This window comes from Gorilla gorilla, chromosome Y (assembly GCF_029281585.2).
Source record: "Gorilla gorilla gorilla isolate KB3781 chromosome Y, NHGRI_mGorGor1-v2.1_pri, whole genome shotgun sequence".
In the NCBI taxonomy this organism is placed as follows: Eukaryota; Metazoa; Chordata; class Mammalia; order Primates; family Hominidae; genus Gorilla; species Gorilla gorilla.
In genome coordinates, this window is record NC_073248.2 from 31417744 (window position 1) to 31436655 (window position 18912).

General features: G+C 38.9%; 1 protein-coding gene across 10 annotated transcripts in view; it reads right to left on the reverse strand.

Moving 5' to 3' along the window:
- USP9Y (ubiquitin specific peptidase 9 Y-linked) overlaps positions 1–18912 on the reverse strand; it is a 204442-nt gene that overhangs the window by 156878 nt on the left and 28652 nt on the right. For 8 of the 10 annotated variants that reach the window (XM_055377205.2, XM_063703406.1, XM_063703411.1 and 5 more), the window contains 2 exons: positions 7935–7980; positions 464–621 (listed from right to left, as the gene is read on the reverse strand). In XM_055377205.2, the coding sequence (XP_055233180.1) occupies positions 464–559 (96 nt within the window). In that variant the 5' untranslated portion in view covers positions 560–621; positions 7935–7980. The remainder of the gene's footprint in view (positions 1–463; positions 622–7934; positions 7981–18912) is intronic. The other 2 variants (XM_055377209.2, XM_063703409.1) reach the window with 1 other exon arrangement.

An 18912-nucleotide genomic window follows, 5' to 3' on the forward strand; every position in this document is an offset into this window, starting at 1 on the left:
AAGGTTTCCTTTCACTAAATGCCAGAGTCATTTTTTTTCTTTTCTTTTTTTTTTTTTTTGAGACAGGGTCTCATTCTATCACCCAGACTGGAGTGCAGTGCCTCCTCGATCATAGCTCACTGCAGTCTTGACCTCCCGGGCTCAGGTGATGCTCTTGCGTCAGCCTCCCAGGTAGATGGGACTATCTGCATGTGCTACCACACCCAGCTAATTTTTGTATGGGAGACAGGGTTTCACCATGTTGCCCAAGCTGCTGTTGAAGTCCTGGGCTAAAGCAATTCTCTCTTCAGCCTCTGAAAATGCTGGGATTACAAGTATGAGCTACCACACTCAGCCCACAGTCACTTTTTTCACGTGTAACTTAAAATAACCACATATTTTATGATTACTTTACAAATCATTCAGGACATGTTTCACAATTTTGTATTTCACAGTACTCAAAACAACACAGTCTTACTCCTACCTGGTTCTGTTGGAAGAGATGCTGAGACTGGCCATCAAGAACCTGGCCCTGGCTGTCGTTCCCTCCTACTGGAGAGCCACGAGTGATGGCTGTCATACTTAACACAGCACAGATCTTTGCTCTTTTTTTTTTTTTTTTTGTCTCTTTATGTAGTTGTCCTAAGGGAAGAAATTATAGTCCACATATAGAAGATGAAGTACCAGCATATATCAGCCTTAAAAATTTCCAATTCAAGGACAGAACATCTTGCAGAGACCATTTCATAACCTAAAAGGAAAAAAGGTACCACTGGCTTACATATTAAAAAGACCAGTAAGAGTCTGGGCATGGTGGTGCATGCCTGTAATCTCAGCACTTTGAGAGGCCAAGGCAGGTGGATCACCTGAGATCAGGGGTTTGCAACTAGCCTGACTAACGGTGGTGAAACCCCATCTCTAATATAAAATACAGCTGGGCATGGTGATGCATGCCAGTAATCTAGGCTACTTGGGAGGCTGAGACAGGAGAATCGCTTGTACCTGGGAGGCAGATTTTGCAGTGAGCCGAGATGGCGCCATTGCACTCCAGCCTGCCTGGGCAACAAGAACAAAAGTCTGTCTCCAAAAAACAACAAAAAAAGATGAATAAGAAATTATTACAATTTTAATATGTACAGTAAAATCACCAGTCTTTACAGTTAATAACAGAGGATTATAAAAATGAGAGAAATAAAAAGCTAAATGTGTATTTACAGTTTTACTTCCCTTAAGAAATTCATACTATTGTACAAGCAGTTATGCCAGAAAACATGCCATATATTATATAACATTCCAGAAAAATAAGTAAGCTTCTTGGTTGTCATTTTTAACTTATAGAAGAATCTGTGAAAGGCCTATCAATTGCTGCCTTATATATACTGTGAAAATTTAATACCTAAACATAAGGAAACTAGTATTAGATTTTTACAAAGAATTCAAGACAATGCACAGTCAACACATCATTGTATCAGAGCATTATAAACGGCTTTTAAGATAATTTTTAAACTGATTTAAATATAAAATTTAAAACTTTGGGGTAACTCTTCTTTGGAAAGGGTTTAAATTATACCATATTTCTCCAAAACCATCAAATCTGTCAAGTGAGCTCACGTTTCCACTTTTGACAAGTCTTTTTTCCCAAGGTCCTTTTTAATACTCCTTCAGGAGAATCAACAGTATATTCAAAGAATCTTAACAGGACTAGAGGACACAGAAATTTAATGGTGAGGGTTCACTGCAATCTGATAGAAGTATGGGAAAATGCCACCAAATCCTTTACATTCCATATTCATTAGTCCAGTGGTTTTCATACTAAATTGCAAATTAGCATTTCCTGAAGTACTTCTAGAAGACTGCTAAGGTCCAAGTTCCAGCCTAGACCAAACAGCAAAACATCTGAGACCTAATAATCAGCACTTCTTTAAAATCTCCAAGCTTAATCTGATGTGTCACTGATTGAGAACTAGGTTTGTTTCCATAAAAATTAAAACTTGAGGCTGGTTGCGGTGGCCCACGCCTGTAATCCCAGCACTTTGGAAGGCCGAGGCGGGCAGATCACGAGGTCAGTAGATTGAGACTATCTCGGCTAACACGGTAAAACCCTGTCTCTACTAAAAATACAAAAAATTAGCTGGGCATGGTGACAGGCGCCTGTTGTCCCAGCTGCTCAGGAGGCTGAGGCAGGAGGATGGTGTGAACCTGGGAGACAGAGCTTGCAGTGTGCTGAGAACACGCAACTGCATTCTAGTCTGGGCGACAGAGTGAGACTCCATCTCAAAAAAAAAAAAAAGAAAAAAATTAAAACTTGAAATCAAAGCAAGGTAGAAAAGAATAATCAGTGATATCTATGTGTCCAAAACACACTGCCAAGAAAAAAAAGAGAGAGAGAAACAGAGTAAGGCACAGTATATGAAAAACTAAAGTAAAACAAATCAAATAAACAAAAAACCACATATGACCAATACATATGTGTATAACAAATTTAAGAACAGCACTTTTTAGAAGTCAGGCACTATGTGAAACGCTTAATTTCACTCAACAAATCCATTTAGTAGTTGTTATTAACCACCTTCACAGGTAAGTAGAAACAGAGAGTTAAAAAAAGTAAATTGCTGGGCCAGGCGTGGTGGCTCACACCTGTAATCCCAGCACTTTGGGAGGCCGAGGCGGGCGGATCACCAGATGTTGGGAGTTTATGACCAGCCTGACCAACATGAAGAAACCCTGTCTCTACTAAAAATACAAAATTAGCTGGGCATGGTGGCGCATGCCTGTAATCCAGCTATTTGGGAGGCTGAAGAAGAAGAATTGCTTGAACTCAGGAGGCAGAGGTTGCGCTGAGCCGAGATTGCGCCATTGCACTCCCACCTGGGCAACAAGAGCGAAACTCCATCTCAAAAACAAACAAACAAAACAAAAAAGTTAATTGCTCAAATCAGTACTTAGTGGAAAAAGGGATTCTAACATAGGAAGTCTGCCATGATTAAACTGCTACACACATACCCTTTCAATCTCATTAATAATCAAGACAAAACGTTATAACAATGCAATACTATTCTGTTTTTCCTGACCAGATTCGTCAAAAAAAACTAAAGACTGGTAACTAAACATTTAAGTCAGACATAGATTGTTCTTTAATAAATAAAATTGAAAACCAAGTTACAAATTAATATTATTCCATAAGGGCAGGATTGAAAAGAAAATGGACAAAAACCAAACGTGAAGTATATACACACACACAAGTCTACCTCTACATGGTCATCTTATCATATAGTCTTCTCTTTCATTGTTTTTTGCTACATAAAAATTCTCATTCAAAATGTTTTATATGAAATAGGTTTTAAAACAAACAAACTAAAAAAACTCCCTCCCTCCCATTTTCTATTTTAGTTCTGCTGCTAATAAAAATGACTTAATAAGTTTTTCCTGCAAGTAAGAAAGAAACCAGCCACTTCACTCAACACTACTTCAAACTTGCTCATGTCTGTTCCTTTTGTCCCTTACCTGGGGGCTCCTGATCCCACATATATGTCCCAATTATGAAAAAAACCTTGCTCTAATCTTCTCTCAATTTTTCTCAGTTTCTTCCTGGATTCACTTTTCTTAGCCTATAAAATATGTTCAAGGCTCCCCTACTGAAAGCCACCAATATCTGAACTTCTTCTTCCAGAAAATTCTTGAAAAAATGGCAATGTCTTTCCTTTTCCTCAATGATTGCCTTGTATACAAGCTTCTTTAAGTGAGGATGGTGTATGAATGACTTAGGAATTAATAACCAATTGCTCTAAAAGCACATGCAAGCTTTCTGTGGAGTGCATTTTTTTTTAGGGAGGAGAGAGACGAAGCATAGTCCAACATCAATTTACTATGTAACTCTCTACAGGTCACAAGATGCTATTGCAGTTATAACCAGAAACAAAATACAGAATATATACCAATGAAAATGAAAACAGAATCAAACTACTTATCGCTGCCAAAAAATAAAATAAACAAAACACAAAAGGCAGTAAAAGAGAAAATAAGCAAAAATCCACAAGAAATACAAGGCAAAAGTAACTAACTGACAATAGTTAATACTTTCCTTTCAGTAAATACTTTAAGCGTAAATGGATTCTCCAATCAAACACATACATGAGCTGCAAGGATAAAAAAGCAAGTTCAACCTTATCCTTCCCTATAAGAGACTCATAGGAGTCCTACAGTAGACTATGTGATCAAAGAATAACCATAGCTTCAAAGTGATAAAATGGAGAAGGATATTTCATGCGTATAATAACCACATGAGAGCAGAGTTTGTTATATTAATATCACACAAAATAAACTAAATAAAAAAATTCCACAAGAGACAGGGAAAGACACAATCATAAAAAGGTAATTCATTAGGAAGGTAAAAAACTGTAAATATGCAACAAAAAGCAGAGCTCTAAAATATATAAAGCAATATTGACAGATTAAAGGAAAAAATAGATAGCAACAAAATAATAGTACAAAATTTCCCTAACTCACTTTCTACCCAACCAGAAAAAAAAAAAATTAACAACGAAATAGAGGATTTCAACAATAAAACAATTAGACATATGCTGAACACTAACCCAACAACAGCAGAGTACACATTCCTTTCAAGTGTATATGGCACATTCCCCAAGACAAACCTCATATCAAATCAAGTATTAATAAGTTTAAAATAACAGAAACCACATAAGGTACCTTTTCAGAAAACAATGGGATGAAAATAGAATCAACAGCAGAAAGAAAACTGGAAATCCACAAATATGTGAAAATTTAACAAAACATTCTGAACCAATGGGTCAGAAAAAATTAAAATGACAATTAGAAAATGTATCGAGAAAAACTAAAAATAAAACATACCAAAACTGATGGGACACAGCAAAAGCAATGCTAGAGGAAAAGTTCATAGTTTTAAAGTTTATAAGTTTAATACCTGTAAATGCTGGCCTTAAATCTGAAATTAACAACCTAACTATAATCTTAAGGGAGAAAAAGAACTAAACCTGAAGCTAACTGAAGAAAGATCATAGCAGAGATAAATAAAATACAGAATAGAAAAAAAAGATCAACCAAATCAAAAGGAGGCTGTTTGAAAGATCAACACAACTGACACCACTACTTACATAAAGAGGAAAAAATAAAACCTCAAATAACTAAAACCAAGACTGAAAGAAGGGATATACAACCAATCTAAACAGAAAAAAAGAGTCTAAGAAAATACTTTGAACTATATATCATTAAATTAGATAAGCTACAAAAAATGAATGTAAGTTGCTAAAAACACACAATGTACCAAGACTAGATAATGAAGGATTAGAAAATCTGAACAGATTTATAACTAGTAAGGAAGCTGAATCATTAATTAAAAACTTTCCAACCAACAAGTCTGTGATCACATGACTTCACTGAAGAATTACACAAACATCTAAAGAATACGTATCACAAATCCTGAAAGTCTTCCTGAAAAATAAAGAAAACACTAACAAACTGACTTTGGAATAAAGGTAATGCAGGCCTCTTAGACTAAATCTGTGAGTGTTTTCTTTTCCACTTTCTTTTCTACTAAAAAGAAACTACAGACCAACGTTTCTTATAAATATAAACGCAAAAATCTTCAATAAAATACTAGCAAACCAAATTTAGCAGTATCATGAAAAAATTATAATCAAATGGGATTTTTGCAGTGCAAAGTTGGTTCAATACATGAATACCAATCAATGTAATATACCCTATCACCAAAAAAAGGAAAAAAACCACATGATCTTTATCTTGATGTAGAAAAAAATATTTAAATTCAACAACCTTGTATTACCATTCAACAAAACAGAACGTAAAAAAAGGTCACATAGCCAGGATGGTCTCGAGCTCCTGACCTTGAAAGGTGAAGCCGGCTGTACTTCCTGGGTCGAATGGGGACTTGGAGAACTTTTCTGTCTAGCTAGAAGATTGTAAACGCACTATTCAGCACTCTGTGTCTAGCTAAAGGATTGTAAATACACCAATCAGCACTCTATAAAAATGCACCAATGAGCATTCTGTGTCTTGCTAGAGGATTGTAAATGTACCAATCAGCACTCTGTAAAAACATACCAATCAGTGCTCTGTGTCTAGCTAGAGGATTGTAAACGCACCAATGAGCACTCTGTAAAACGCACCAATCAGCACTCTGTATCTAGCTAAAGGATTGTAAACAGACCAATCAGCACCCTACAAAATGGATCAATCAGCACTCCCTAAAATGACCCAATCAGCATGACATGGGCAGGGACAAATAAGGGAATAAAAGCTGGCTACACCCAGCCAGCAGTAGCAACCTGCTCGGGTCCCTTTTCATGCTGTGGAAGCTTTGTTCTTTCGCTCTTCACAATAAATCTTGCTGCCACTCACTCTTTGGGTCCACACTACCTTTATAAGCTGTAACACTCACCATGAGGGTCTGCGGCTTCCTTCCTGAAGTCAGTGAGACCACGAACCCACTGGGAGGAATAAACAACTCCAGACCCGCCACCTTTAAGAGCTGTAATGCTCACTGCGAAGGCCTACAGCTTAACTCCTAAAGTCAGAGAGACCATGAACCCACCAGAAGGAAGAAACTCCAGACACATCTGAAAATCCGAAGGAACAAACTCCGGACACCATCTTTAAGAGCTATAACACTCACCGCGAGGGTCCACAGCTTCCTTCTTGAAGTCAGCGAGACCAAGAACCCACAAGAAGGAATAAATTCTGGACACAACCTCACATGTTAAAATCCCATCTCTATTAAAAAAATTAAAAAAATTAGCCAGGCATGGTGGCAGGTGCCTGTAGTCCCAGCTCCTCGGGAGGCTGAGGCAGGATAATGGCGTGAACCTGGAAGGCAGAGCTTGCAGTGGGCCAAGATTGCGCCACTGCACTCCAGCCTGGGTGACAGAGCAAGACTCTGTCAAAAAAAAAAGTCATATAAAACAAAGAAGAGAGCAAGACCTAACTTCATACCAAATGGGAACTCAAAGCCTTTCTCTAAGATTTGGAACAAGACAAGGACCCCTCTAATTCAACATAGTATGGAGAGTCCTAGTCAGAGCAAAGAAAGAAGAGATAGATATAAAATGGCATCCAAATCAGAAAGGAGGAAGTAAAACTGTGCCTATTCAGAGATGACATGATATTACATGTAGAAAAATCTATAGAATTTAATCAAGGAGACAAATGACTTATACTAAAAACAAAAAATTATTGCGGAGGGAAAAATAACTAAAGATAGAAATACAGGCAAAGACCTCTAATGTCCAGGTATTACAAGACTTACTACTGTTATCAGTACTACCCAAAGCGATTTACAGATTCAACACGATCTCCACAATATTTTTTTGCAGACAGAAAAATCCATATTAAATATACCCTCAAGGAACCTCAAGTACTACACACTTCTACTGTTCAAATTAGAACAACAAAACTTTCTCATAATATTTTTCCCAAGCAGGCTACAATAGATAATTCTCTAGGCCTCAACATAGGTACTCTTAGCTTGATAGCCAAGGCTTGCCCCAAACACTGAAGCAGGCTTACAGATATATCCTTACAGCAAGGACATATCTCTTGCCAACTGCTAGCAAAGAAATCAGCCCTGCTGTCAGCAATCATGTGAGTAAGCCATTGTGGAAGTGGATACACCAGCCTTCAGATAAATAACTGCTACCCACAAAAACGAAAAGATATGTTTGTTATTTTAAGCTGTTAAACTGTGAGCTATTTTCTTATGAACTAAAAGACAAATATCCTGCCCCAGCTTAGTAATTAACTCAGTGACAAAAAAGAAAAAATTGTAGTAGCCGCCCCTCTATCAGACCATGGTAGTCTCATAGGTCTCTGACTGTTCAATTTTATTCCACAAAATATTTCTGTAAACATCTCTTACCCAAACTGCTAAAACTATTGTTTTAATTCTTCAGCTAGCGACTCACCTCCAACACATCCTCCACACAGCCACCAGAATTATCTCCAAGCTCTCTGCAAAACAAAAAGAAGATTTCATCATGAATCCTTTCTTTTAAAAGGAAAAAATCTGACTTCAGTGCTTAAAAATAAAATCTCAATGCCTTAATCTGGTACTTGAAATCACTTATGACCCAGTCTCATTCAAACCAGCTCTTAGTTTCACGCTCACTAATTCCCTTCTAAATATCTGGTGTGTCTTCCTCATTCTATTAATAGTATCACATACATCCTTTAAACTGTTTCCCTCCAGTGGAAGTATCTGACCTAATTTATGGAATCACCAAAATACCAGTTTTTAAGACCAGCAAACAGTATTCCACCTCAAACTATGATTTTCTTCACCTCTTCTACTATTCCACATTTGACACATGTATTTTAACACAGCAGTTATCATACTGTATAAATAAGTACCTATTTAGCCACTAGAACTAGAGCCTTAAAAGTGAAGACTAACCATTTTTACATGATGAGTAAATGAATACAATTCATAAGCTGCCCAGTAATGACTAAGTCCACGTCTACCACTTTACAATTTCAGTGAGGTTACACAATCTGCTAATTGGTAGAAAAGCTACAATGGTAAATCTAAGTTTCTTAACTAACATCACAACTCTGTTAATCACTACACTCTCTCAATCAGTCAGAAATGCTGCTGATACACAAGGGTCAGTTTCACCTCTGAGCCCAGAAAAGTCTTTCCACACCATCTATAAAAACATTGTTTTATTAGGTTTTATAATGGAATTACCACTGCAAAAATATGGAGAAATTAAACAAAGTTCAATTATTCAACAGTCTGATAGCTACAGAAGCCAGCCAAATGCCTAGACAGGGGCAAGTCCCTGGTGAAACCCCACCTGAAAGCCAAAAACAGGCCACAGGCTGAAAGACTGACTGCTAGTCCTGTATGAAACACAACCCAGAATAAGAACCTCTGTTCCTTTTTGCCTGCCCTTTCTTTCATGATTGATTCTTTCTGAATAGTATCTTTTAACCAGTCGAATGTTGACTTTTCCAGTACTACCTATGGCTTGCCCCTCCCCCATTCTAGGCCCATAAAAAGCCCGACTCAGCCATTTAGGGGGACCTTCCTGCCTTTGGGAAGGGGGACAAACCCCTCGTCCCTTTTCAGGTTTGCTTGACTAGTTCGTCACTCAATAAAACTTCCCACCTTGCTCACTTTGTCAGCACATCCTTGTTCTTCATGGGTGCGGGACAAGTTTTAGAACCACCAAAAAGGGGTACAAGCTATAACACAGGTGAGCTGGGGCATGCCAGCATGGCCATGCAAGGCCCAAGCAGAGCATCACCAGCCAGGGTTCATCAGCTTACGAAGTGACTGAGAAGAAAAATCCTCTTATCATTTTGGGGGCTCGCTCACTCAGGATACCTGAAGGGTGAGTAAATGTGGACCTAAATTTCACTTTTTTTCTGTGAACTCTTGTCCTCAGACATTTTTCTGAAGGCAGATGAAGCACCAAACCTCTGGTAAGCTAGTTAAGAACACAGGTGCAACTACAGAGGACAGGATGCTGGAGAGCACCCTCCCCCATCACTCTTGGGGTTAGGGAATGTTGGCCTCATTCAATTCCCATTTTTCCTATGGCATTTGTCTTCTTGTTTTTCGGGGATGTTATGGTACTTATCTCTTTTACAATGTTACAAGTGTTGTTGCAAACTACAAACATATTACTAGGTGGAAAGAGCATTTGGACCAGCCATCAGATACGTAATTCAGAACAGTGCAGTTTCTGTCTGTTCCTAGAGGAAAACAGGAAGCAGAGGTTAAAAGTCTCTCTCCCTGCTCGAGGAATCTATTTGCATAAAGAGGCTTTTTCAGCCCCAAGCACCTTCCCTGCCCTGCATGTAAGCTGTTTTTTTTTTTCCTTTTCTTTTCTCTGCCACATACAGGGAGCTTTTCTATGCAAGAGGTTTTGTTTTCTTTTGGAAGGCATCTTACTAGGCCAGATCCCCAATTCTCCCTTTCTCTCCATTGTCTGAGTACAAACCCGTTGCACAGCTATACCTGAGTATTTAGCTTATAAGAAGATGGCGAAGAAGTAGCCCTCACAGCTGCTGGCTGCAGTCTGGTGAGGGCCACCTGGACTTAATGAAACCATGCACCTTCCTAAGGAAGTTGCTTGTCCCAAACTGAACTCCAAGCTTCAGGCTGAAGCTCTAGAAAGGAAAATGGATCTGAGGGATCCTGTGGCAGACAAAATAGTCAAGGGGCACAGTGCAGGTGAGCATGACTAATTCCTGCCAATTGGAATCTCCACCCCCACTGCCCATTTTATGGATACAGGTCATGCTAGCATCCATGGCATAGATGAGTTACAGACAGAAAAAATAGGCAATGGATAGGTGAATGCGGATAATTCCTACCTGTCACACATGCGTGAAAGCACCCTGCTGAGTCACTGGGACTCAGGGATATAAAGACAAGAAATAAAGGGGACGCCTTTTCTTTCTCTCCCTCATGTACCCCAGGTATTCACTGGAAAGACGCAGGAACTAAGGGATGCCGTTTTCCCCTCCTTCCAGGTAAGTAACCAGCCACCTTCAGTCTGCACTTCTCTTGGATACATCCTGAATCACTGGGACTCCCTTGAAAAAAAAAAAAAACAAAGCCTTCTTTTTCCTTTTTCCTCCTCTGTCCTCTTTGCAGATGAGTAATTGTGTCTCCATGCTACAGAATCCCTACAGATTCATCCCCCAGACTGGGAAAAGTCGATTTCCCCAAACCTCAAACTGTTTGGCTTAAAAATAAACTGGGAAGGCTGGGCATGGTGGCTCAGGCCTATAATCCCAGCACTTTGAGAGGCCAAGTAAGGTGGATCACAAGGTCAGAAGTTCGAGACCACCCTAGCTAACATGCTGAAACCCCATCTCTACTAAAAATACAAAAAATTAGTTGGGTGTGGTGGCACACATGCCTGTAGTCCCAGCTACTCAGGAGTCTGAGGCAGGAGAATCACTTGAATCTGGGAGGTGGAGGGTGCAGTAAGCAGACATTGTGCCACTGCACTCCCGCCTGGGTGACATCAAGACTGTCTCACACAAAACAAAACAAAACAAAAAACAAAAAAAAAACTGGGAAGAAAGCACCAATCTGAGTAAATATCTTGAGGAGGGACAACTTTTACAGTATCGTTGCCTACTTCCCTTTCACAGGACTTCAGGATAGATAGGTCTTCACAACTTGGGGGAAGGGAACTCAAAAGCCTGACAGATCAGCAAAAAACCGTTTTTCTTACCAAACTTCTGGCCTCACTCTCCCTGTGTAAACTGGTAGAATGAGTTATAAAAATCACTATTTAAATCCTCTCTGTAGTTTTAATTAATAGAAAAAAGGATTTATGAGACTACTCTTAAGCTGTAGCGAATCTGATATGCTTTATGTGTCTCTCTATATGGTTCTGTCATAAGAATACCCTAGGATAGAGCACGGCCTATGACCCAATAAGCCCACTGTTCAAGCCAGGCCATCAAAGTGGTCAGTAACAAATTTTGCTCATCTCCATCTTGTTTTAAGCCCCTGGGAGCTTGACCTTGTAAACATGAGGCAGTACTTTCTTTGGGTGTCTGCCATTTTACAATAGTGGTCCTGGTTCAATATTGGCATAGGGACTAAGTACTTTCTGGTTAGTGTGTGAATTTTACCATTTGCTGATCCTCTTCCCTTCCATGAACGACTTCTAGCTTCCTTTCTTAACTCATCCTATCTCTGAGCTATCTTTAAGAGTCTAGGTTTTGTAAAAACTGCTTACCACCTCTTTGAAAATACCACATACACTCTTCATTAAGTCATAACTTTATGAGTTGAGGCTTGCTGGTTTCACCTGTGAGGTTATACTTTTGGTGAAGGTCAAAAGCCAAAAATATTGGCCTCTTGGCATAGCTAAAGTTGAGTAACAAGGGGTTTTAAATTATTTTCTTAAAGAATGCTATGCTTAATTAAAAGTGGATAACCAAGCTATATATTATTGACGTCATGATCCACCCACCTCAGCCTCCCAAAACTGCTGCAATTACAGGTGTGAGCCACCATGCCTGGACCAAGCTATAGGTATATTTAAAAGGCATCTATGTTTTTCTTCCTCTTCTTGGAACTTTCTGGAAAAAGTTTTTTTTTCTTCTTAGTCATCTGAATTACTTTTCTTCATTTTGTTGTGCCACTCTAAATGCATGCATGATAGGCTCTGAGATAACTTCTGAGAGCATGAGGCTGCTCGGAATAAACAGAAAATGTGACATGGACCCCATTTTGGGAAGGAAAAAAACAACTCTGTTTTCCTCATGGGACCCCAGAAATTAAAAGTGAATAGATCCCTCTCAAAAATCTGCTTTTGGCTTCCACCTATACCTGTTCATTAGGCTCTAAAACCTCCATGTTTTCCTAGCTCTGTTTTTGGACAGGCTCCACCAGGTGGTAATCGAATTAGGAGATGAGCAAATTAAAAATCTTACAAATATTGGATCTTCTGTTTGTGGTTTGTGTAGTTATATATATGTGTTATGTTTATATAAAAAAGAGGTCTAATTAATTGGCTTAAAGAAAAATACGTGCTTAGATGAAATATTTTTGAAGGAAAAAAGCTATGCCTTTTTAGTTCACGACTTTAATCTCTGAGAAATTAAAACAGTTTTAAAGATTATTGGTAAAATACAATTGTTTTCAAAATGTAAATACATAGTCTAAATTATGCAGGTCAGATTCTAGGTTTGCTAAATGTCAAGGTTATAAACTGCTTCTTTGGCTTTTGAGAATTGTTTGATTTGCCTGTTTCACAATTTGGTCAGGCCTGGGGACATATGTAATTAACAGTGCTCCTCCTAGCTATGCCATAAACTTTATCTGTGCCTGGTACATAATCAAAAGAGCTTAACCGGCTGGGCACAGTGGCTCACACCTGTAATCTCAGCACTTTGGGAGGCCGAGGTGGGCGGCTCACCTGAGGTCAGGAGATCAAGACCAGCTGGCTAACATGGGGAAGCCCCGTTTCTACTGAAAATAGAAAAAATTAGCCAAGCATGGTGGCAGCTGCCTGTAATCTCAGCTACCCTGGAGGCTGAGGCAGAACTGCTTGAACCCGGGAGGTAGAGTTTGCAGTGAGCCAAGATGGCACCATACAGACTAGGCAACGAGTGAAATTCAGTCTCAAAACAACAAAAAAAGAGCTTACCAGGTTTTACCTTAAAATTAAAAATTGCTGTGAATTACCCTTATGTAACTGAAACTATTGAAAATAGATTTATACGAAAGGTGTGTAAGAAAAGTAAAATGTGTTAGCAGTAAAAAATATAAAAAGGCATGGCAAAGTAAATTTTTCCTTAGGTAGGAGGATGGAAGCCTTATTTTAAATTAGATAAAATGCGTTTTTGTCTATTTTAGTTTTGTAAAAATTAATCTTATAAAATAAATTCTGTGTGAACATGTTGACTAAATTCAAAAAGTATTTTTTTGGTTTGTCTCTAATTTGAGCATTTAAATAAAAACACAACAAGGTTTTCTTAAGGCACTGATCTGCTCTTTAACAAAATTTGTAAAGGGTTATGAAAGATTTACAAGATTATCACCTCACGGTCAAACTGGCTAAGATCGGAGAGAATCATCTATAAGGTTTCATTTAAAAGTTGGGGTTGACGTTAACTGTAGACTAAATCAAGGGTGAAATTTGGCTTTCTCTCCCTTGAATAAGATTTTCATGTAATAGGAAAGAATAATTAAAGACTTTTGTTTGCACCTTGAGAATAAACTTCCAAAAAACAGGCAGTTAAGACAGGAGTAGATTGGAAAGCTAAGTCTTCTCTCTTAATGAAAAAAGGTTTTTGCTTTTTTAAAAATTTTTGAGTCATTTTGGCTAAATGACTTATTATAATCTGGAATTCTACTTCATAATATTAAGTGTTTTAAATATCTAACGTATTTAACAAGCTTCCCCAAATCAAACTTCAGTTTCAAGGTTCTCTCTTCTGACCCCTAACTTTTGGATGCTACAGAGTGCCCATGGGGAAGTTATGTGGGATTGGCAAAATAAAAATTATATTTAATCTTCAGGTTATATGTTAGTAAATTATAATGTATGTTCCAAAATTGTGTGGGATTTCTAAAATTCTAATGTCTGAGTATATGTTTTCAATCATCATTAACATTATAAGTTATTGTAAACCACTAATAACCTAATTTCTTTGTCAATTGTATTTGTAATTGGGTCATTTTGTCATTCACAGACAATTGCCTTGTCTTGATCCTCTTCAAAAGATGGCTTATCATCAGCTATAGAACTCTGTCAGGTGCTTTTAAATGCCAGTTTCTGATGACACTGGAAACCGTGACACTAGAATAGAGGAAAAATGTACAGGACTCATGAAGAGCTGAAATGTTCATGAATATCAAGCAGAGCAAGAGTTAACTGAATGGACTGAACAAAACTGAAGGAATGTTTTTTTTTGTTTTGTTTTGTTTTTTCTTTTTTGAGACAGAGTCTCGCTCTGTCGCCCAGGCTGGAGTGCAGTGGCATGGAATCTCGGCTCACTGCAAGCTCTGCCTCCTGGGTTCACACCATTCTCCTGCCTCAGCCTCGTGAGTATCTGGGACTACAGGTGCCCGCCACCATGCCGGGCTAATTTTTTGTATTTTTAATAGTGATGGGGTTTCACCGTGTTAGCCAGGATAGTCTTGGTCTCCTGACTTCATGATCCACCCCCGTCGGCCTCCCAAAGTGCTGGGATTACAGGCATGAGCCACCATGCCCATCCAGGAATTTTTTTAACTTTTTGCTTAAAACATTTTGGATCCTTGTTTTTTTTGTTTTTCAGAGTCAAGAAAACTTTTGAGATATCTACACTTTTAACAATTGAGTAAGGTATCTTCCTGAGAACAAAATTTGTAGCACATTTGTCTGCCTGGTTTCTCTAGAATTTGGAAACTATTGATGAGTATCCTTAACTTATGGCAATACAGTTATCTGCATTAGTCAAGTAAGAATCCATTTTCTTTTGCAACAGGATACAGCTGGAGAAACTGGTGGTTTTACCAATGCTTTGACTGCAAGGGTGTGCTTCCTTTTAAGGAATCAAGCTTGACTTGCAGTGCCAATAAAACCCCTTCTGGAAAAATGGCCTCATACCTTGTCTATGCAGTCCTAGTATGCGGCTCCTAACCTGTGTGAGTAAAGAATGTCACTTTCCACCAGGCCCAGAAGCCCGATGTTATCCTGGGAGTGCAAGAAGACAGGGAATTTACCTAACTCATAATATTTGAGGGTACAAACCCATGGCTGAGCTCAGCTCTAAAAGGTCTTGTCTAAGATTCCTTGTGGAGCAGAGTTCCATCAAAGACAATTTAGAGCACCTATGTGAAAAATAATTATTCTTGCTACCCTTTGTACAAACAAGCAGGCCAAGGAAAAAAACTAAAGTTTTATTTTGCAAAGAACTCAGAGTCCTATCATGATTTGTTTTTAACAAATATGAGAACTGGAAAATGAAAAATTACATTTCAAAACTTACATAATTTTAATCTCCTTAGTTGTTGTTAAGTTTTAGCCTACATTTTAAACTAACCTTGCTTATTCCTGTGAACCAACCAGTGATCTTTGGCTGCTGCTCAGAAGAAACAAAAGGGATGGGTAATATAAAAATCTGGATAAATATTCTAATTCTGGGTAATTATCCTGCAAATCCTGCCAGGTGATAAGAGTAAACAGGGTGCCGATAACCCGGAGGTTTCTTTGGGAAAATAAAACCAAGGGAACTAACCAAAGCCAAGCCCCATTCACCCAAATCTTAACAGGCATACCAGTAGCCACCAGTTATCTGGGCATGTCAGCGCCTCCAGATTTTTCAGCTGTCCTTTCCCTCGTTTCATTTTCATACGTGACTTCTAATAACCAGGTTTGTTGCTTCTCATCTTCAGGGCATAAAACTCCAAACGGTCATGCAACAGGACACCTGGAAGATGGCCCCTTTTACTGAGGACCCTTAGGCAGGCCTCTGAGGAAGATCTGACTGCCGTTTTCCCAAAATAGCACCCGTAACAGCAGGAAGCAGTTAAGACTGGTCTTCATCCCTAACCTAAGGGCAGTCAGATGTACCTCTTCAGAGGAGGGAACTTATAGCAGTAAGAGGCAGCCAAATGCCTAGGCAGATAGGGGTGGGTCCCTGGTGAAACCCCACATAAAGCCAAAAATGGTCTGAAGGCTAAAAGACCAGATGCTGGTCCTGGATGAAATTCGAGACCAAGAATGGGAATTTCTCCAGCTGTTTGCCCACCCTTTCATGATCAATTCTTTCTTTTCCAGTACTACACCTGGGGTCTGCTCCTCCCATTCTGAGCCCATAAAAAGCCTCAGACTCAGCCATATTAGGGACACTTTCCAGCCTTTGTGTAGGAGGACCATCCCCTTGTCCCCTCTCCACTGAAAGCTGTTTCTTCACTCAATAAAACTCCCTGCTTTGCTCACTCTCTTGATTGTCAGCATATCCTCATTCTTCTTGGGCACGGGACAAGAACTTGAGAACCAGTGCACAAGCCAGATGGGACCTGGGCAAGCATATGGGGTGGGGTACCTCTTGTGGCAGGTAGCATGTCCCAAGCGAGGCCTCCAGCATCAGTTTCCAGAGGTCCCCAACTGGCAAAGGGACCATGAAGAAAATCCTGCATCACTATTACTGGGCCAGAGACCATGCCAATAGTCATAAACTTAAGTTCCAGTAGAAGACAAAAACACAAAAGATTAAATAAAGTAGAAAGTGTTGGGTTCATGAAAAATTGGAAGCAGAGTTCAAAGAGTGTGTACGTCATTACCAAATAAAGATGCAATATTTCATGAAGATGCCATATGAACTGGGCCTTGTAGGTCAGACATGAGAGAACACAGGCCAGGCAAGCCAAACATTAAGCATACACTAATAAGAAGGAATAAAGGTCAGAGCATGCACATCAATTGTGGATAGTTTTATCTGATGAAAGAATATTAAGTAATTATGAACATGTAGAGGAGAGCTAGGTCAAAATAACTTCATTCAAGTGGAATCAACACAGTAAATAGTTGTGAACAATATTTGAGAGTAACTGGAAGAGAAAGCTTCCTTGAGGAAGCTACTTCTTGTTTTGTGTAGCTAAAAGGAAGCCAAAGAAGCCTCCCATGATTCTTTTCACTAACGTAATTCCTGCACTAAGCATGTACTTACAATTACTAAAATCATCCTCGATAAAAGCAATATACTTTTAGACAGCTGATATTTATGTGGCTCAGATAATAATACCCTTTATATCAGGCAAGGAACATACACACACACATACAATGACCCTCATTTTAAGATTATTACAGGTGTTGTTGGCTTGGTCCTGGTAAACTGCAGCAAGAAGGACTAAGGGTTAGTATATGTGTATACACTAAAAAATTGTACATTATACTAATTATACTGAATAATTCTGTTAGAATATATGTATATTCTCAAACTATGGGGCTTAAGGCTAGTAACAGACATGAAGTCTTATACAAAGAAATGACAATAATCTTGCCTACCAGGGTATCTCATCCTTGGCACTGTTAACATTTTGGGTTAGATAACTCTTTGCAAGTGGGAGAATTCTGTGCACTGTATGATGTTTAGCACTATCCCTGGCCTCTACCTACTAGATGCCAACCAGTGTATGCTAATCACCATCCCCTCACATCATAACCAAAGATGTCCCCCGATATTGCCGAATGCCCTATGAGAAGGCAAAATCAGCCCCAGTCAAGAAGCACTGCTTTAGACACTATAATAATTATAATAACATTCAAAGGATCATTTATTGTTATTAATGCTTAATTTATTCCTATAACTGTTAAATATGATATTAATATACCGATTCATTGATGAACTGAGATTATCTGTAATTATTTTCACTAGAGTCTAGACAACTACTTTACAAACAGTATCCTACATCATTGCATAATGCATTCTTGAAAACATGACAGAAGTCAAGAACAAACGACAGACTTACACATTTTTAAAGACTTTCAACTCTTAAGAGTACAACAAATATAATAAAATCCCCCACAACACCCGTGGTGCCACTTGTAAAATGGCTCCCCATGATGCAGCCTCCTGACAGTCATGGTTTTGTCCAATAATCATGTTCTGATCAATTTGGAGCCTACCTAATGATTTGTTTTTAACTATGTCAATTCCATGATTAGATTATAAAGACTTCCATGTTACTTGCATTTGCTGCAGCTTGTCTTGCTTGCTTGCCCTAATGAAGCAAGCTGCTGTATTGTGACTTGCTCCATAAAAAGGGCTGCATGGCAAGAATGCACTATAGTAGATGGGTGAAGAAATGAGACCAAGAATCGAAAAGGAACTTAATTCTGCCAATAATCATCTGAGAGATCTCAGAACCATACTCAATCTTTCAGGTGATGACAAACACATGAAAAACCTGATTACAGCTTTGAAGAGATACTGAACCAAAAGACACACCTAAATCATGCCTGTATTCAAAATAAATTGTGAGATAAAAATTGTTATCTTAAACCACTACAGTCAGGATAATATGTGACATGGCTTGGATCCATGTCTCCACTAACCCTCACGATGAATTGTAATTCCCAATATTAGATGGAGGTGGACCTGGTATGAGGTGACTGGATCTTGAGGATGGCTCCTTCACGAATGGTTCGGCACCATACCCTTGGTGCTGTTCTTCTGACAGTGAGTTCTTGCAAGATCTGGTTTTTAATTTTAATTTTATTTTATTTTACTTTTAAGGCAGAGTCTTACTCTGTTCACCCAGGCTGGAGTGCAATGGCGCAATCTCGGTTCACTGCAACATCTGCCTCCTGGGTTCAAGCAATTCTCCTGCCTCAGCCTCCTGAGCAGCTGGGATTATAAGCAGGTGCAACCACACCCAGCTAATTTTTGTACTTTTAGTAGACACGAGGTTTC